The sequence below is a fragment of the Mytilus trossulus genome, chromosome 4 (genome assembly GCF_036588685.1).
Source record: "Mytilus trossulus isolate FHL-02 chromosome 4, PNRI_Mtr1.1.1.hap1, whole genome shotgun sequence".
Taxonomy (NCBI): Eukaryota; Metazoa; Mollusca; class Bivalvia; order Mytilida; family Mytilidae; genus Mytilus; species Mytilus trossulus.
Window position 1 is genome coordinate 15,287,320 of NC_086376.1, and position 22,535 is coordinate 15,309,854.

At 32.1% G+C, this 22,535-nt stretch overlaps 1 protein-coding gene across 1 annotated transcript; it reads left to right on the plus strand.

The window, feature by feature from the left end:
* The first annotated feature begins 556 nt into the window (after positions 1 to 556).
* Positions 557 to 13,450, plus strand: LOC134716449 (uncharacterized). The gene is made up of 4 exons (XM_063579447.1): positions 557 to 815; positions 6,298 to 6,510; positions 8,584 to 8,781; positions 12,435 to 13,450. The coding sequence occupies exons 1-4, from the start codon at positions 578 to 580 to the stop codon at positions 13,448 to 13,450; spliced, it is 1,665 nt and encodes a 554-aa protein (XP_063435517.1). The 5' UTR covers positions 557 to 577.
* The last annotated feature ends 9,085 nt before the right edge of the window (positions 13,451 to 22,535 follow it).

Consider the following 22,535-nt stretch of genomic DNA (forward strand, 5'->3'; position numbering starts at 1 on the left):
TTAAGGAATGTATCAAATTGTTCATTAAGGTTTAGTCAGCTTCAAATGTTTGCTCTAGGTTTAGAATTTTCAATCATCACCATGTCATGTCTCGTGTATCAATAAAGAGACATTAATTGTCAACTTGACTATCACATCACGGGTATTACAAGCCAAGTGATAGCGTACGTAAAATTTAAATTGTAATCCGTAAATGTTTGAAACGTTTAACTTTGCTAATAGAAACCTGTCTTTTGACTAAGTTTCACTTTTATTTGAAAGAATATGAAAATATAAAAAGAAGATGTGGTATGATTGCCAATGAGACAACTATCCACAAAAGACCAAAAATGACACAAACATTAACAATTATAGGTCACCATACGGCCTTCAACAATGAGCAAAGCCCATACGCATGTAGTCAGCTATAAAAGGCCCCGATAAGGCAATGTAAAACAGTGGGACAGTGGTATAACAGTACAACATAAGAACGAACTATACAAATCAGTTGGAAAAAGGCTTAACTCATCAGATAGACAAAAAATAAAAGTGGACGTGGCCGGGTACTTATAAGTCCTGTTTATTTAATTTTAGAACAATGGAGAAACAGACTGATAAAGGCGATGTTAATGACAGTGGTGATTGCAGTGACGACGATTTGTTAAAAGGATCTGACGACGCAGTGAATGTTGTAAAATCTCCAAAATATTCGTCTGACAAACACTCAGTTATGCCTAATAAAATAAAATGCATCTGTATTGGTACTATGGTATCTGCTATCGGCATTGTATTGACAATTGCGTTGTCGGTAATAATGCTTGCCATCGTGACAACTGGTAAGTTGCTATCTTTTTTGATTGTTTTGTTGTATTTGTTTGTGTTATGTGTGTGTGTGTGTGAGTGTGTGGATTTATATTCACACAACTAAATATTTAGACTGCCTCGATGTACACTGTGTATCCCTAATTGCATAAATGCGAAAAGACCAAAATATGGACATTGAAGTCATGTGATATAATTAAATGTTTTGTCAATTGAAGAGATTGTTATGTACTTTGCACGTAAATAAGTCTTTGCTATATGGTGGAGGGTTCCGGTCGTGGCACTTTAAAACAAGCAAGACATCATTGAACCATTTACCGATCATACTTTGTTTCTAGGCAACTTTTTTGGAATTTTGGTTCAAATGATGCGAAAGAACTTCTTAATATTGATAATTTGCTAGAGGACACCAAAACGTATGCAAACACCTTAAAATTGATTTGTTATAACAGAGTGTATTAAAAAAATCCAGTCGCATTTTCCTCCAGTAACTCTAAGACATACACAAAAATTCTGTTCTCCAGTAACTCTAAGACATACACAAAGATTCTGTTGCACAATTGTGACACACCATTTTACTTTGGGAAATAATTCATGTGAGGATGATACATCCCCTCCGTCCGAATAACGAAAGATAAAACCACAAAAATCGGAACACCAAGGAAAGTTCGACACGGAAATTCCCTAATCAAATGGCAAAATCAAAAGATCGAGCATCAAACGAATCGATAAAAACTATCATATTCCTGACTTGAAATAGGCATTTTCTGATGCACAAATTGGTGGACTAAACCTAGTATAGGTAAAGTATGTAAGCAAAAACAATTGTCACAAACAACATTGATTATAACCGAACAATAAAATATTATGAACAAACTGTATGCGGGTTCGGACGGACTAACATACTACGTAGTAATGGAAACAAAGAATGAGAAGATTCCTATTGGCATATAAAAATACAGCCATGAGAATAATGGGGTGCACAATGTAAACAATTGAGAATAAAGGGCAGACAACAAAACACTTGAAATAATGGGCAACAAATTTAAAGTTAGAGCTTGAGGACCATCGTTCATCTACCATTTTTTACTAATGTCTATATTCGTAATCAATATCTATAAAAAAAATTAATAGTTTGAAAAACATACGAATTTTTTAATTTAAATTTTTTTCACCACCTCTTAGTCTATGGAACTTCAATTTTTTGTTGTTTTTCTTTTAAATAACCATAGAACTCAAAATCTCTTTTAAATGTCTAGGTATCGACCTCAAAATACCACTGCGTTGATGTCTTTGTATATCGGATTCATACGTTTTTATCACAGAAGTAAGGTACCAAAACACGGTTAAAAGTTTTGTTTCTCATTATTGCCATGGTGAAATTTGTAAAAATGAAAGTTTTTGTACAATAAAAATTGATTGTTAGATAATTGAAGAATAATATAGCCTTCTTAGTGGGTTTACATGAACATTTAGATTGTTTTATCATGTTTTATAGAGCATTTATCTGTTTGACAGTCCGCAGTTTGCTATCCGTACCGCACATAGGTCCATAAATTATTGCAATGTTTATCAACAAACATTTAACCGAATATGTTTTATGGAAAAATTAACAGAAATGCATATGATTTTTAGCTCACCTGGTCCAAAAGTGAGCTTTTCTCATCACTAGGCGTCCGTCGTCCGTCGGCATTAACTTTTACAAAATTCTTCTCCTCTGAAACTAACATGTGTGGCATGACCCGGCCAACCAACCAAGATGGCCGCCATGGCTCAAAATAGAACATAGGGGTAAAATGCAGTTTTGGGCTTATAACTCAAAAACCAAAGTATTTAGAGCAAATCTGACATGGGGTAAATTGTTTATCAGGTCAAGATCTAGCTCCCCTGATATTTTCAGATGAATGGGACAACCAGTTGTTGGGTTGCTACTCTTGAATCGGTAATTTTAGGGAAATTTTGCTGTTTTTGGTTATTATCTTGAATATTATTATAGATAGAGATAAACTGTAAACAGCAATAATGTTCAGCAAAGTAAGATCTACAAATGAGTTAAATAACCAAAATGGTCAGTTGACCCTTTTAGGAGTTATTGCCCTTTATAGTCAATGTTTAACCATTTTTCGTAAATCTTAATAATCTTTTATAAAAATCTTCTCCTCTGAAACTGCTTAGCCAAATTAAAACAAACTTGGCCGCAATCTTCATTGGGGTATCTAGTTTTTATCATTAGTCATTTTAAGAAAATGTTGCCGTTTTTTGTTATTATCTTGAATATTATTATAGATAGAGATAAACAGTAAACAGCAACAATGTACAGCAAAGTAAGAATTAAATATAAGTCAACATGACCAAAATGGTCAATTGACCCATTAAGGAGTTATTGTCCTTTATAGTCAATTTTTAACAATTTCATAAAATTTGTAAATTTTAACTAACAATTTCGACTGAAACTTTTAGGCCAAGTTCAATAAAGAGAGAAATAATTGTAAGCAGCAAGAATGTTCAGTAAAGTAAGATGTACAAACACATCACCATCACCAAAACACAATTTTGACATGAATTCAAATGCGTCCTTTGTTTAATATTCACATAGACCCAGGTGAGCGACACAGGCTCTTAGGAGCCTCTAGTTTTTTACCTAGGTAATATAGGTATATGCCTATGGTTTCCGTAATTGTGTCACTGCAATAGGTCCGAGACCACAATTGTCGTCCCTTGATTTTCGTTGTTCACGAATATAGTCCCTAGTGTTAACAGTGGGTTACTTGCCAATAATATTTATACCTCTTCCAAATTTATTTCTCCATGTTTAATGCCTCAAATTGTAAGTAGGGGGGTAAAATTACACTGTAAAAAAAATTGGGTCCAGAATTTTACAAGAAAGTAGTGATTTGATCCAGCTGAAAAAGGTTAAAAATTAGCACTTCGGAAGCTGTCAAAAGATTTCAAGACACCCTAAACACAAAATTGTCCATATTTTGAGTTAGAGGCGATGAAGTTTTCTATAATTTTGATATAATTTGTCCCAAAAGTAGTACAACACACTGTAAAAATTTCATTGAGAAAGCGCAGGTGAGATTTTTTTAATTTTCATTTATGTTCTAAAAGAAATGCACTACGAATTAATTGTGTTCTCGGACCAATAGATTAAAAGTTTTCTTTGGACCAAATTGTGGTGACTATTGTGACATGTTAAAACACCCACACCCCTTTTGTTTGAAATATTATGGATAAAATAAATGAAGATTGTTGGCATGTTTACAACAAAAAGAGATTATATTTCATCATTATGACCATTAGAAATCAAAACTATGGAAGATTCTCTTTCTATAAATATACACAATCATTACACAAATATTAAGCCTTATTTGTTAGAAAAGAAGATAAAGAGGGTGGATAAAATTATGAGTGTCAATTTTAAGTTTTTTTCCCAAACTTTATATATAAAAGAAGATGTGGCATGATTGCCAATGAGACAACTATCCACAAAAGACCAAAATGACACAAACATTAACAACTATAGGACACCGTACGGCCTTCAACAATAAGCAAAACCCATACCGCATAATCAGCTATAAAAGGCCCCGATAATACAGTGTATTTTTAACAATTCGAAAGAGAAAAGGCCTTATTTATGTAAAAGTGTATTGCAACCTTAGCCTTTATCATAGAATTTAACCTTTTTCAAAGAAATATAATACTTGTAGCTGCTGCATTGACAACCTTACTTCATGAACTCAACTGTATACATTTGTAAAAAAAATATCATGAAAAAGTAAAAAATCACTTAAATACCAAACTCCGAGAAATATTCAATACCGAAAGTCCTTAATCAAATGACAAAATCAAAAGAACAAACACATCAAAAGATTCAAACGTGAACCAGACTCCCTTGTTTGTATAGTTTTGTTAATGATGAGTTTAATGTGGTGTATAAAATAATGACACTCACTTATAACATTAATGGTTTGAATTTTAATGCACCAGATGCGCATTCCGACAGTGAATGACTTTTCATTGCTGAAGACGGTCAAAATATTAGATAGTCCAAAACCTTATACAAACATTGAACATTTAATAAAACAAAAAAAGGACCAAGAATAGAATCAAAACCCAAGATGAGGATATGAACGAAGGAAATATATTCATTAATTCAAAAAGATTTTGCAAATATATTGCAGCAAATTTAAACTAAACAAAATATGTATTTCCATGCCAATACTTCGTACTAGCACATGGTTTGGTGTAATGTAATACAGTCACTAACAGTCGGTCATGAGAAGGTGTGTTCTTCAGTGACAAAAAAATACCAATAAATAACTGAGTCCGTCATATTTTCTCATACACATACATCCCTTTGAGAAAGACAAATAATACTTTTAAAATCCCCCTTTCTTGCTTTTGTATTATTTTTCTTCCAAAAACTAGCGCTTACTTAAATTTTTCGTTTCTTCTACTTTAAGACTTTCGAAAGGTCAAATATTTCAGTTACACTTTTTTACCTATTTATTTTAACCCTCCATTTAGGGATAAGCTTTATATTTTAGAAGGTGGAAGACATGGATACTTTGCATATAGATGCTTTATGTTACGAAGTTTCAGACTGTTACATGTCCATTGTGCTTGACCTCATTTGCATTGTTCAGTGACTATTTGAAAAAGAAGTAATGATTTTTTGTAAGGTAAATTTCTCTTTTATTATGAGTAATAGGATAACTAAATTTGTATGTGCGTACCTAACAAGGTCCTCAAGACCGTCAGACAGTATTCACTTGACCTTGATCTCATTTCATGGATCAATGAACAAGGTTACGTTTTGGTGGTTAAGTCCATATCTCAGATATTATAAGCAATATGTCTATTATAGTAGGTGTATGGAAGGATTGTAAGGTGTACTTGTCCATGGCATGTGTCATCTGATCTTGATCTCAGTTTTATTGTTCAGTGGTTATAGTTAATAGTTTTGTGTTTTGATCTTTTTTCCTTTTACTCTTATAGGTCTACTATATTGGGTGTATGGGATGGTTGTCAGGTGTTCATGTTCAACTGGCAGGTGTCCGCTGACCTTGACCTCATTTTTATGGTTCAGTGGTCAATGATACGTTTTCATGGTAAAGTTTGTTCCTAATATACTATAAGCAAAAGGTCAACTATATTTAATGCATACTTTGATTATTAGATATATATGTCTACCTGGCATCGTTCATCTGAACCTGGCCCTATTTTTATGGTTCATTGGTTAAAACATAGATTTTTTTGGTTAAGTCTGTTAGAAACTTTAAACAGATATATTTATTGTATTGAATGATTGTAAGTTGTATATGTATTTCTCGGTTTATCTGACCTTGACCTCAAAGGTTTTTATATTTAGGACTATCAACATAATATCAATGGTAAGTAAAGAATACAAGATACTTCAGCGTGTGCACTCTTGTTATCATAAGCCTCAGTACCTTTTGATGTTGATTACTAACAAAGATGTATCTTTTTTAGACGACCAAAAACAGAACGCTATTAAATTATTAACTGCTATTCTAAAAATATCGAATCAGTTAGATAGTTTATCAATAAAAACAAATAGTGATAGTTCAACAAAAGATGGACCAAAAGCATGTGAAAACATTAACACTAACTATCTTTACTATGTTCTCCAAGAAGAAAACAGAAAACTTAAAGAAGAACTTCAAAAAACAAAATTTCGAAAAGGTAAGATATGTTTATTTTTTTATTTTTACAAAATATTAATTACGATGAAAGTACTGACTTTGTTTCCAATTCCAGAAAAAGGAGAAAAAACATGTTATTTACAAAAGAGTGTCTATAGCTTGGTACAAACCCGATGTTTACAATTTCAAAAAAAAAGGCATTGTTGTTACCTTTTCTGTCAACGATAGGTTTCTTACTACAACAAACACTGATATATCACTTGTTAAACGTGACAAGTCTGCCCGTAAGGTTTCGGTGTTTGCCTTTCTGTTGAAATAATACTTTTAAAAACTATGTCATCTTTAATTCAGTCGTGTATGCTATTGATGAACAGAAAGGGTATTAGTATTTTCTTGTTATATAAAGAACATTAACCACAAACAAATATTTTAAGATCAAAGAGGTATGTTTTCGTAAATCAGTTATTTTATTAACTCTTCATATAGTTAAAAAAAAAAGGCTTTTTAAAACTTATATTTATATTATATATATCATACAAATGAATACTTCATTTAAAAGTGTTATCTTATTCAAGGGTAGAGTAAACATATCAGAAACCCCCAAAACTCCAAATCTCAAAAACAGTTTATTTGTAAGGAGCAAACCCTATTATTGAAATTCCATAGATTGTAAACATTCAAACGTGTAACGTATCAACTGAGATATATCAACTCCATACGATGGAGTAACGAGTATGTCACTGCTGACAAAATGGGAACTTAATCAAATGTAATTTGTTATCATCAAGTTTGCCGTTTATTCTTGACATATATAATGAAATCTTAAATTCTTCGTTAAAGAAACATTACACATTTGTTTACTAAAAGGTTCTGTAAAATCAGAAGTTATGATTGCGGTTAAAAATTATCGACCACAATTTATAATTTTATAGATTAGTTATAGCATATTTTGGAATGCATGCAGATTTATGTTTTAAGGTTCAAAATGCAAGTTCTTGTTTTTCTTTATATATTTTATAACTGTATGATACTTATTAACACCTTATGGAGTGATTGTGCTTAGTTTTATTATTTTAAAGACATATTATATCAACCAATTTAATTGATTTCTGGAGCTAGTATTCCTTTTTTTATTTATGTTTCATTGTCATTCTGCTTAGTATCTTTTGTTACCTATTCTGGCATCTGACTCGAACTTCCTGTAAACTGAGTTTTTCTGTGCGTATGCTGTGTGTTAATTTATGCTACATTGGCTAGAGGTATTAGGGGTTGATATCTCCCGAAAAATGTTTAACCCATCTCATTTTGCAGTAACCTCTGTGTTTTATGAGTCTTGTCTGGGTTGGGTTGGGTTTCTTTAATTTAATTTGAGTTCATTTATATGTTTCAGAGTTTAGTGTGACGCCCATTTTCAATAAGCAAGTTCTTATTTTTCTTTATGGACCTGTTGAAGCACGCCTCCGGTTGTGGGATGTGTTATAAACCCATTGAAAGTCTTGGACGGTTATCTGCTCTTTGATCAGTTCGTTGTCCCTTTGACACAGTTCTATGATACAGTGTATTTGTTTTCCATTAAACAAATAATTAAAGAAATTAAGACAACCTTTGTAGAAAACTTTTTTTTTTCTTTTTTTTTTTATCATTTATTTTGATGATTGATAATTTAAGGTCAAAAATTACATTTTCAGAGCTCGATTTCTACAAATGTCATAAAAAGGGAGAGATTGAGCAGTCTTTAAACCAGCTTTTACCTTATTTTCCTTGAAAATGCCTATACCAAGTCAAGATCAGACAGTTTCTTTTCTTAGTTCCATTGGTTTATAAAGTTCAATATTGGATTTTGTCACGTTTATTTTGGGTTCGTGTTGCTTAGTCTTTAGTTTTATGTGTTGTGTCTTCTGTATTTTTCTGCTTGTCTTTTTATTTTCAGCCATACAGATCGACTAGTTTGACTGTCCCTCTGGTATCTTTCGTCCCTCTTTCATGGACTATTTAAAAAAATATTTTAGTATTGTTATACATTTTTCGTTGTATAAGCTTAAGCCAGAGTTCTTATTTATTTTTTCTTAATTGCCAACAAAGACAATAAAAATTATGTTTTATCTTTTTCTAGATGATCAAAAGAATAGTCTTCAATTAACAAGAATATCTAATCAGTTAGACAGTTTATCAACGAAAATGGATAGTTATATTACAGTAACAGATGGATCTCAAACATGTGAAAAAATTAACACTAGCTTTCTTTACTATGTTCTCCAAGAAGAAAACAGGAAATTAAAAGACAAACTTCAAATTACAAAATCAAAAAAAGGTAATAGATTTTTACTTCTTTGTTGAATATCAATACTTAATTCTACAATTACCTACTTAGTTTCAAACCAGAACAAGTAAAACATATTATATCATTTGCAGAGGAGTGTCTATCAAACATTTAATTTTGAATGTGCATGTAATTCGAAACAGATGGTTACAGTTGTATACCCAAAAAGTCTCCAACAGCACATCACAACTTTACGTTTCTTGTTACAGTAGACCACATCACTCGATTCACTTTAAAAATATTTGTAAGGGTTCCGCCTACTTTTGCTTCTATAACAGGCTCAACAAAAACGAGGAAAAAACATATAAATATTCCTCTCTATACTATCTTCTGATCGTAAGAAGCTTCTGTCCCAGTTTGGTAAAAATCCAGGATAGTTTAAGAATCCCATAAACGTTTTAAAAACCTCAGAAATGTTTTAAAAACTTTAACTGAAAACTATCTAGTATTTACTAGAAGAATAACTTAGTCCATTTATAAGTAAAAAAGGATAAACAGGTACAAAATTTTAACAAAAATTTTCTTTTCGATACTACCTTTTGGAACTAAACAAGTTTCTTTCTAAATTTGGTACAAATCAAGGATATAGTTTATGAAAGTTATTAAAATTTTAACCACAGAATGATTGTATTGTTTCCTGGTAGAAAAAAAAGTCCATTTTAAAGAAAAACAAGGAACAATGGAATTTTTATTTTTACAATATTTACTTCTGGATACTATCTTATGATCATAAACAAGCTTCTGTCCGAGTTTGGTACAAATCCAGGATAGTTTAGAAAAGTTATTAAAATTTAAAAAACTTTAACAACAGAGTGAATATTTGTTGACGCCGCCGCCGACGACATATATAGAATTGCTATGTCTCGCTTATTCGACAAAAGTCGAAGGCTCGACAAAAACCACAACAGTGTCCTAATAGTTTCAGAAATTGCATTTCGGTTAAAACTTAAAAACTTCGTGTTGCAGTTAGCTTAATACTTTTAAGGATTATTACTCAGGAGTTAACGAATCTTTGTAGCATACTCACATATTATGAGTGTATTCCACAGATAATTAATGAATGGCTATCATTCATTTTGATTTTATTGAACCATAAAACTAATTTTTGACTCTTCACATTGAATAATCCGCGAAGCGGATTATGTAAAATGTGAAGAGTCAAAAATTAGTTTTATGGTTCAATAAAATCAAAATAAATTATTGCCATTCATTATAAATAAATTTCTATCAAAAATAAGGTTCAAAGACCTTTTATATTATTTATATCAACCTAATAACAAAGTACACACATGTTGGCGTATGAATACTCAACGTCAGAGTGGGCGTGTCGCCATCAAAATTGACAACATTGAAAATAAAACTAATAATTTAAACCAATCAAAAGACAGTAAAAACACCAAATTTATTTATCATAGAATGTTACGGTTTGGCAATTCTGTGTTCTTTCTCACGACAAAGAAGAGCGACGTATGTATGATATTAAATGACACCGTCTCATCAAGACAGTTTAGAACTTAATACATGTTCCGATAAGTACTATGAGTAAAACATAAGTGCTTTTAAAACTAGAAAAGCTAAAATCTTTTTTTTTTCATTAAGACATGTGTTTTTATCATTGTGTATAGTGTGTCAGTTAATTAATTGTTATTGATTTATTTAAGCGAACCTAATTAGTTACTTAAAATTCATTATCATCTAATGCCCTATCTATATCCATTTATGTTTAGGTCCTCTTTCATCATCAAGCTTATATCGTTTTAAAAAATTAATACTTCTTGACTCTAAAGGAACTAAATAAATGTTTGACCTAACCGCTGACACCATTGTAAAGACGTATGATAATCGGATTGTTAGTAGGCCAACATTCATAGAAACAAAAGTAAAATTTTACGTAGTACCAAAAACGTAACTGAACAAAATTAAACAACACTTAACCAAAAAAGCAAATGAATGGCCATGCAAATGTTCGTAATAATAAATTAAATGTTAACAATACTTTGAAGATTTTAAATGCTAAGGTTTTTTTACCTCAGGAATAGATTACCTTAGTTGTATTTGGAAAAACTTTTAGGAATTTTTGATCTCCAATGCTTTTCAACTTAGTACTTCATTTGGCCTTTCGACATTTTTGTCGAACGTCACTGGTGAGTCTTTTGTAGACGAAACGTGTAGCTGGTGTTATTATAAAATTTTAATCCTCGTATCTATGAAGATTTTATTTTCAAATATAATACACAAAACTATAAATTCAGTAGGTATACAGTTTTAAACTAATCAGCTACTACCATACACTCTGATTATGGTCAAGCTCGTGGACCTTCCTAACTTCAAATATATTTGAATTTTACACCAACTACTGGTATATCAAATTCCAACTTCCGTCAAAATTAACAAAAACTTCCATATTTACGCAAACTACATTTGTTCTACGATTTAACATAAATAATGGCCATTGTATGTTACGATAAGTCATCCTTCGTCATTTGTATTAAGGAAGATAATCATATTAGTCAATATATTGGTATTACATTGTCCGATTTATTACAGGCTACCGCTTCAAAACTGAGAATAAAACTGCATGGGAAAAAAACGGCAAAATACTAAACTCCGAGGAAAATTTAAAAGGAAAGTCCCTAATTAAATGGAAAAATCAAAAGCTCTTGAAAACACATCAAACAAATGGATAATACCTGTTATATTTTTTGGTACAGCAATATTCATATTTTCACATAAACAAGATTTTACACAATTAATCAACCGCCACGTGATGAACAATTTCTATGTCTGTTCGATATGCAAAAATGACAAGTAAAACAAGAACACTGTCATGAATAGAAATGTATGTTCGTAAGTGTACCTGATCAAATTCAAAATATTGAAACTTCATATCCTGAATTGACAGTTCTTATGTATTACCAAATATGGATGAACCTCATCAGACTAAACGTGTGTTTACTTCCAAATCCAGGTGTGCTCTACCTAATCACATTATCTGTTTTAAAAAACAAGGCGTTGCCTCTCACATGATTTAATTACTAGTATTTTTATGTATTTAACAGTTGCTACTGCTCTGATGCATCTTTGGTCTATTTACACCCCTGGGTCGATGCCACTGCTGGTGGACGTTTCGTCCCCAATTATATCACCATCCTAGTAGTCAGCACTTCGGTGCTGACATGAATATCGATTATATGGTCATTTTCATAAATTTTTGGATATTTAGGTCCTCAGTGCTCTTCATCTTTGTATTTGTTTGGCTTTATAACTATTTTGATTTGAGCGTCACTGATGAATCTTAGGGACGACATCAAAAAGTCAATGAAGGATAAAAACCTTTAATTCAAATAGTTTAGTTTGGGGTGGGTGTCAAATTGCTGCAAGTTTTGTATAAATTGACATCGATTTTACATATATCCTTATTGGGCAATCAATTTTTCCCAAATTAATGTAAGAGGGAGGTAGGGGTCAGTGAAAAAACTATATGAATTAAGTTTTTTTTATCCTTAATTGAACTTTTGATGTCGTCCCTTATGAATACGAAACGCGCGTTTGGCGTACTAAATCATAATCTTGATACCTTTGATAACTAATAATTTTGTTTTTGAAACTGTTGACAAATTTTACTGGCCTTATTTCTTTTGCAGATTCAATTAGATGTGCAGACACTGATAATAAACGGAACCAACAAGAACGGAGAAAAGACCCATTGCAAGTTAGTTGTAGCTCGGTTTCATGTGAACACAGTTATGGATGGGTTGTCGCCAATCAAAGCTTATCATTTGGTCGTTCAGATCATTTTGATATAATAATAAAATTCAAGTTATTTTATCCCGAAATACCCGATAACGGTAAAATATTATTTGAGTTTGGTCTAATGACGTTAGGTGATCACTCAGAATTGAGTCATCCAGTCATAATTGTCAGTGGTCAAAGATGTGAAAAAGAACATGGAATGTGTCTTTATGTTAAAGATGTTGTATTGACAAAACTGGATGACCATGTATTTGACCAGAAGTCGGATTATATACAAGGGCAACTAACGCTGGAACTTCATAAATCATATTTTGTCTTAATGTCCAACCAGAAAAACATATATATTTCAAATACGGTCAATCTGTCTTCTAAAGTGAAACTTTGGCCAGTGTTTGGATTTTACAATACACATCTCATTAATATATCACAAACAATTTTATCCGAGAACAAAGCAAGCTTCAACAGAACAACCGTTGACACACATTTATTTGTTTCTGAAGACAACAGTACGATATCAAGTTGTAAGTTGTGGCCTAAAGAAACAAGTTTTACTAGATGGGATATAAGCATTATGTTTATTGAGATTGCTTTCTTCATTGTTTCTACAATTTTATGCATCATTTTCATGTTTTACAATCATTCTTGTGATAGATTTGTTGGTGATAGTGTGTTTTTCACGTCATGTTTTCTTTGTTTACCACTTTCATTATATTACCTCTACATTAGTTGGTCCATGTATTTGCTTGTAGAAGTGAGTACGTTGCTTGGAATTTTACTCTATCAGCTAAAATATACAAGAATTGAATCTGATCTTATGCCATATGCTTTTTTTACTTTTCTAGACTCTACTTATATTGTGATCTTGTTTAAAATTCTCAAATATATATTTTATTTAATATTCTTTTAAAAAGAGCTTTAATTTATACCCTTGCTAACCTACATCGTGTATCATGTCGTTATATCTTACAAATTTACTGATCTATGTAAATCTTTGTTTTCATTTCTTTTATGTTTTTTTTTTTTATGTCGGCATTTAAAACAGGATTTTTCACATTTCTTATTTAGTTTGAATGTGGCATTCAATTGAATTAAAGGGTCAGTATGCACATTGTTCAGCTGTTGCACCATCCTCGCTAAAATTTGCATTTATAATATCATTCGAAGCTCGTTTCGAGTACAAAAAGGGTCATTTTGTATTAGCTCCCTCTATGTCCGAACAAATACTCGATTGAACGAAAATGATCAGTTAGGCGATAAGCCGTTTTTAGCGTTATAAAATCAGCAAGAATCATTTTGAATGTTAGGGAACGTTTTCTGCTCGCAAAAAAGTTTAATATAGTTCTTTAACTTTTTCGGTTTTTATACATAATTGACTTATTTAAAATATACGGTTTTGAGCGTTCCTATTGAAATTAAATGCATAAATGCGTGTCGATTTATAAATTGTTTTCTTTTTTAACCCAGCCATATTGTCTGTGTTACTGTCTTATTTCATGATTCTGTAATTCAGAGGTTGGCATTTGTTGCTGGTTTTTTCTTTTTTAAATTTTCTTAATGTTTCTGCATTAATCAGACCGTTAGTTTCTTTCGTTTAACAGTTGTCCTGCAGGGGGGCTGTTTGTACCTTAAATTTCGGTATTGATTGACGTAAATGTTGAAATCAGTACTTTGACCTATTATTGATAGTTTCTACGTCATGTTGGCCTTTGTTTGAGAGTTGTTGGCAACCATAACACATCATCTTGTACTTTTTATTATAGCTACTAATATTAACTACATAAAGACTTGTGTAAAACAATTTTGATGTTTCGATATATATATTTCATTTTGTTTGAAAAATTGGGCTTTTACCGTTTGCTATTTGTAGTAATTATAAAGTTTGATGTTAGGTGCATAAGGCACGAAGAGAATTTTTGGCGATTTCTACGGGTGGGGTTTAATGGTATTAAATAAAGTTTGGTATTTATTATTTAAATGTATTAGTATCGAAGGTGCTCGCAGTAATGTCGAATCGAAGTTGATCACATTGGTTTATATACAGTTGCTGTTATGTTTATTATTTTATTTGTATGACTTTGAATCGAAGAAATCTGTACAATAAGATAAAATAAAAGATTGTAACGCAAGAGAAAATTATGTTACTGCGAGCAACTAATCCTATTTCTGTGTTCGTCTTATTTATTGCCCATTGAATTCAGAGATAAAATACTTTTAATCCGGACGAGCAGGGCGAGGGTGAATTTAAAATAAATTTAATGGTTATTTAAACTGATAATCCAAATTGAAATGGTCACAGATAAAGATGTCTAGACTATGCTCCTCGTATCAATGGGTTTTTATTGTAAGTAAATTACAGAACACTTTTTTTAAGAAGCCACAATATCAATTAGTAGGTATGAAGAAGTTGAACAGGTACCAGCTACTGTACATGGGCAATTTATTTTGTCTCGTTGATCTAATGCTGCCGGCAAAATGTAGGGATAAAGTATGAAATACGTGAAATATTATGATTACAGTTGAAGACGATACAAAACAATGAAATGAATACAGTCCCTATTAAGGTACACAGTACGAAAAGTCATTAAGAGATATTCAAGATGAACATTCGAATGTAAAGATATGAAGCAAGGTGCAATTGAGATTTAAAAAAATCATTAAAGTTGGGAAGCACGAAAACATCAACCACCATATTTGTATGAGCAGTTGGGATGTGTTTTCCTATTGGCGTTATCGTAAGATTGCGGTAAAACTTGTTTGATGTTAACCTGTTTTGTAATAAGGAATACTTTATGTGCCGTATTGATTTGGTTCGAGAATAAATATATACTGAGGTTTAATCATTGTTGCAATATTTATTTTTGTTACACCGAGAGTATGCTGCATCGTCGAAGGTTAACCCAACAACTTACTTTAAATTGATTAACTATTAACACTATAATTGCTTTAAAGCTATTATTTGCAGTTGATTTACACGCCATATTAAAATGATTACTTATCACATATAGATTCTGATTGGTAGCTTCATGATTCGACTGAGGTACATCAACAGCTATTGGCTTAAATGAGATAAAGAATTGCGGCATTTTTTCGTCTCATGATAAGAAATCAAAAGTAAAGAGGACAAATGGATATTCCAAGTCTAAGAACTCTATGTCATACCAATCAATATCTAAAAACAAAATGGTACCACAAGCTACAAACTTCTTGTTTTGAAGTATAATTAAGCGTATTTTGTGGGGAATAAGCCCCAAAATAAATAAAATTGAGAATGTAAATGGGGAACGTGTCAAAGAGACAACAACCCGACCATAAAAAGTATGCTTCTGTGAAAAATATGTTATCAGTTTTGTCGACAATCCTATGGGAACCAAATGTGCACATAAAGTCTCCAATCTTTTCTTATTATCATATGAGTAAAAGATAATTCAGACACAATATTACCAAAAAAGATAGGTCATTTAATTTCATATACAGGAATATCTACGGAAGCGTATTAGCGCCACACATTTTTTTTTTTTTTTTTCTTCCTATGTTTGCGTTATAACGCAAACCTTATAACGCAAACATTTGCGATATAACGCAAACATTTGTTTTATCTTATTTCTTATTTAAGATTCAAAGGAAACAGTAGTTATTAATGGAGGAGGCTGAATATAATAAAATTTATCACCTTTGTAGTAATTGCAAAGTAAACTACTTGAATAATTAGATCATATCAATGACTGATAATGAGCATAATAATATAAGAAGATGTGGTATGAGTGCCAATAAGAAAACTCTCCATCTAAGTCACTATTCGTAAAAGTAAACCATCATAGGCCGAATTACGGTCTTCAACACGGAGCATTGGCTCACACTAAACAACAAACTATAAGGTCCCCAAAAACGATATCCAAGTTACTTCTAGTATATATATTACAAAGAAAATTGAGTAAATTGAGGTTATACCTAAGAAAAAAATCAACCCTGCTAATATAGCTATAACCGAATATAAATATACTTCCAAAGTAAGCTCTCGTTTGAGAACTGTGTAAAGTAGGTTACATTCAAACAAGCTACCCTTTGGCAATAAATGTATAGAATGAAGATGTTTCATTAATAAAATTATGTTCTCTCTATTCAAATTGCTACCCAAGCATCTTAAAAATACTTCATTATATTGAAATGAAAATTCAATGACTTTCTATCAAAGAATCTTGATCATATTCTGAGATTTAAAAAAAATGTTTCCTTATTAATAATTCATTTAAAAGCAGAAAGATCATTTTGTCTATTTGACTTGGAGGTTTCACAATTGTATGACATTATTTTTGATCTTTCAATTTTAATATGACTATATACTATATCTATTTTCTTGTTAAATTATATACTTTTCTGATGCACAAATCAGTCTTAATTTATGTATAATTGCACTTTAATTATTCCATTGTTCCTATGCATATTTATTATAATGATTTGGCCTTGTATGTATGTTTCTTTTTTTTATCTACTAGTAAATCACATCCGAAATGAATGACAGACGGACATATATACAAAACTTAATGAATAATTGAAATAAAGATGTTTGCGTTATAACGCAAAGGTTTGCGTTGTAACGCAAAGGTTCGCGTTATATCGCAAAGGTTTGCGTTATAACGCAAAGGTTTGCGTTATATCGCAAAGGTTTGCGTTATAACGCAAAAGGTTTGCGTTATAACGCAAAGGTTTGCGTTATATCGGAAAGGTTTGCGTTAAAACGCAAAGGTTTGCGTTATATCGCAAAGGTTTGCGTTATAACGCAAATGTTTGCGTTATAACGCAAAGGTTTGCGTTATAACGCAAACATAGGAAGAAAAATTAAAAAAAAATGTGTGGCGCTAATACGCTTCCGTAAATATCAATGATGTTCGTTCCATTAAATTTTAAAATAAATCCTCTTCACCTACAGATTTGTTTAATAACCACAGATACAGCTTTTTCAAATACATGAAGTTCATGACATTTACTCGAATTCGACTCTCACGATCATCTCAGTACCATAATATATGACAAACGAGACAATTCTGTTTTTTTTATTAAGCAATATACCAACTTCGCCGGCGTATGGAGTATATATCATTCAACTTATTCGATATTCAAGAACTTGTAGTTCCGACTCATTATTCGTTAAACGTCTTCAAAGTTTGACCAAAACATCAATGAGCCAGAATTTCATCAAAGAATATCTCGGAATTTTTTCTTCAGAACTTTAATCGTGAAGGTAAGTAACAAGACGTAAGAAATAAAAATTAAGTGTTTACTTCACAAATGATACATCACGGTCTAAAGTTATAGGTTTTATGTGCTGAGATTGTATAACTGTTTATAAACTTTACAATTTTATCTTATTTCGTCTTCAACTTTTATGTTCCTTTTGGTCGTATGATACAGTTAAAGATATTTTATCATTTTGGCGTATAAGTTGATTCAGAAGAACGAGCTTTTACAGTGTTGTCCTCGTTTTGTATTTATATGCCTTATGCCCTGCAAGTGAGGTACTCAACTATAAACAGAACAAAGCCAACAATGATATTTGACATTATGCAACTGTTTGCAGTTGACTTAGCTTAACAATGAGTGCTTTTTCAGTAAAAAATAAAATCACAAAAATGCTGATTTCTGGGGAAAATTCAAAATCGAAAGTCCCTAATCAAATGGGAAAATAAAAAGCTCAAACGCATAAAAGATAATCAGACGAATGGATTAGAACTGTCATATGTCTGACTTAGTATACAGGCATTTTCTTATGTAGAAAATTATGGATTAAACATGGTTAAAATTATGAAATAATTAATAATAATAAGATAAAAGAAATCAAACAAAAAATGCTTCATGTTGAAACTGTACTTTGCCCTATAATGTTTCAATTTTACAAATTGTTACTTGGATGGAGGAGAGTTGTCTCATTGGCAATCATGCCACATCTTCTTATATCTATTTAAACAAATTAATAACAATAAGATATTCAATATCGTTTTACAAGAAAAATGTTTTGCATATTTGTATTAAACTATAAGTCAAAGATAGATCGTATGCAACTTTTTGTAAATTTTTTACCATGGGATCAAAACTGTCTCGTTCCTAACGAATATCGTTGGTTCAATTCTCTAGGCACTCTGGCTTCATCCACCAATAACCGATGGCTGCCATGAAAAAGCCTTAAAAGTGGCATTAAAACACAGAACTAAAATAAAATCGAAATTGCAATGTATACCTTTAAATGTGTGCAAAGAACTTTTCCAGAAGAAATTAAATGTGTGAAAATAAGGACTATCTACTTGCTTTAGCCTCCTTAAATTGCCCTTACTGGTTACCCACTTTGTAAGAAAAAAAGTAGTAATCTCACTGTTTCCTTCCGAAAAAGATCTAACCAAATCTTTGAAAAAACTTATGTTGAAACGAGCCATCATCCATATTCACGTTTACGATGTGGACAAAGAAATATAAGAAAAAACTAACACTGTCAACTATACCTATCAAAGTATTCATTCATTTGGTCCTGTCTTTAAATTCAAAAACATAGTACAAATTGAGTGGTTTGGTGGTCAAAAAGTTACAAGCTACTGTTAAAACGGTGCTTATTAAATGTAATATATTTTGATAGTTTTAACCTTATTGCAAACTCAACGCACATTATGTAAAAGAAAATATGAGATGTGGTATGATTGCCAATTATACAACTCTTCACAAGAGACCAAATGCAACAGAAATTAACAACTATAGGTCACTGTACGGCCTTTCTCCAACTTGTTCGATATTTCAGAGCTTGTAACTGCGACTCATTATTTGTAAAACGTCGTCGATGTCTAACCAAAACACGAATGAGAAAGGTTTTTTATCATAGAATGTCTCATCGGAGAAAGGAGCTAAACGCTATAGAATGATCAACACGAACATCGCTAAAAATTGAGAGATATATTAAGCACTAAGGGTAATCATATCATGTTTCACATGTGGCATCCGTTGTGCTGCTCATGAAAGTACCAACCCGGTTAAGAGTCTAATTCGCTCGGTCACATTTTGGGAAAGATGGATGGGACTATGGTTACGACGATCAAAATTTATCCGGGAAAAGGATGTATCTCATTAATACACTTAAGTTACTTGACCGTGAAAGCTTAACTTTAAAAAAGAAGATGTGATATGAATGCCAAATGGTACAACTCTCCACAAGAGACCAATTCACAAATGACACAGAAATGAACAACTATTTTTCACCGTATGACCTTCAACAATGAGCAATGTCCATTTCACATACTAGTAGTCAATTATAAAAGGCCCCGAATATGACAATTTAAAACAATTCGAACGAAATAACAAACGGCCTAATTAATGTAATAAATGAACGAAAAACAAATATCTAACACATAAACAAACGACAACCACTGAACAGTCTCCTTTCTTGAGACAGGCACATTCATACAGAGTGTGGCAGGGTTAAACATTTTAGCAGGATCCCAACTCTCCCCTAACCTGGGACAATGGTGTAGCAGTACAACATAATCAAAGAGCTGATTGCTCTAAGGTGGAAAAAGGTGAATAAAAGGTTACTTGAATTACCATAAAAGCAGCCCCACTTACTCAGCCTGCTTTGTTACATTATCGTTATGACATTATTATTTTTTTCTTCAAACAAGAATGTGTCATAAGTACGTGGATTTCCCATTCGTACAATCATTTTCTATGTTCAGTGGACCGTGAAAGTATAGGTTAAATCTTTAATTTGGCAGTAAAATTAAAAAATCACATCTAAGGAACACATGGAATACTAAGATTCAAGTTGATTGGACTTCAACTTCATCAAAAACTACCTCGACCATAAACTTTGACCTGAAGCAGGACGGACGGACAGACCAGAAAACATAATGCACATAAATGGAGCATAAAGACTTGTCACATACCTGCCAACATTTGAAAGTTTCTATGGTTTTTTTTTAGTGCGCGACAACAGTTTTATAGGTTACAATTTTTAGCGAAGTATTTTGCGCAATCTGGATTGTCTAGAAAAAGTGTCATATTTGTATGAGGTTACATGCCTTTTTCTTAAATCTGTTTGCAAGATTCTACTTATTAAATCAGTAGAAAAGATGAACATGTAGCTAGAAGACCAGGATTCATTCTATTGTGTAAGGATATTAAATGCTTGTTTAAATTTCCAATTTTTTAATTATTCACAAAGATGGACCTTTAACAGGCTGGAAACAACACTCCAAATGAGGGGAAACCCTCATTGGAAGAACATTACAACCCACTGAAGAAAATGAGCACCTTTATTTTCATATTATTTAATGAAACTTTCCCCCAAGAACTATGCATCTATCAAGTATTAAATTGTCAAAACATGTCAAAAAAATTTTTTTGATGTTTCTGAACTTATATCTTCTTTATCAATTTGACCCTCATTTAGAAAAGTTGTTCCAAAACTAATGAATTTTCCCACTTTTGAATTGAATCTTTCTTCAACAGATTGATGCCCGATTTATATAATTCCTAGGCCGTCAGTCGGCACCAGGAGCGACAGTCGGCACCAGAAGCGACGAAGCAGTGCATCTATTTTGGGTGGGCAAAAATCCACTTTTTGACATGGGACGACCTCTGACGTCCCACGGCCCCCAGCTTGTCTGGCAAAACAGCCGTTGAACGTCAGAGTAATCTCGGACTACGGAAGTTGTTATGAAATTGTAATACACAGAAACGGATGCGGTATACGGAGGTGGTAACGGTTCAGTGATCTAACAATCGGCACCATAGGCCTTCAGCAGACATAAAGTCTTATAAGATAAGTACATTGTAAATATCATACATCAAATTCAGCTAACGACTTCGTGAGAGCATTTTATACGAAATAGTAATTTTTCTTATTTTTTGTTTTATATATATAACCATAATTGTAGAAGAGGGCGAAAGATACCAGAGGAACAGTCAAACTCGCAGACCGAAAAGACATGGCCAAAAAATGGCAAAAAAGAGACAAACCGGGTACACAAGACACAACAGAAAAACAAGGACTAAGCAACACGAACCCTTCCAAAACCGGTAAAGGGACATATTTGTATTTTTTTGGTTTGTATAACCGTATAAGTAGAGTTGTCAAACGGAAGAGTTCAACAACGTTCTGAGAAACACCAACGTAACCCGCATGTTCCCTTTTTTGTAGTATACGGAATCGTCGTGGTGCATTTCTGATAGTTGATAGTTAAAATGATCATAAAGCTTAATTTACACAATTTAATTTATTATTATCATAGACATATACAGTTAAATTAGTAGCACAATTTATAAAGGATAAAATCTCACGATACTATTGTTCAAATGTTTTTCACCATTTCTTGCAGTTCAATAAAAAGCACTGCTATTTCCTTTTTTAGTTGTTGGATTGTTCTCTGTTCTTCGTCTGTCTGCTGGCGATTTATCCCTTCGATATAACAATCAGCAGGATACTGACGTGATTTATCCAACAAAGACAGTATTGATCTGGTCGGAAGCGTCCCTGTGGCAGATGTCTGCGTATTTCTTTGATTTTCTTTATTCAAATGTTTGTCGTCAGCTGTATTTAATTCTACACAGCTAGCATTCTTTGTGCGGAAGAATCTTTTTGCAAAATCAGAATTAAGTAAATTCAACGGAGTTGAATCATGTTTTTCTTTCTTTGCCTTTTTAGATATACAAGTCCTATTAGCTTCACTGTCAAGTTTTGCTTGTGACTTTTGTCGTTTCTTTCCTACTAATGTTTTTATATTAGATAAAAAGTTATCTTTAGTTGATCCTTTATCTACCTTACATTCGTCAGAACCTGTCAATATCACCATGCTAGCACTATCCACTTCAGACTTCTGTTGTTGTAGTGTATCATCATCCTTAACGTTTCCAGTATGTTCTTCTGTAGCATGTGATGTCTCTGTTCCTTTTCTCCGAACTGCTTTCAACTCCCTGTTTTTCGTTCTCTTCCTTTTGAGGAAATTTCTCAACCTATC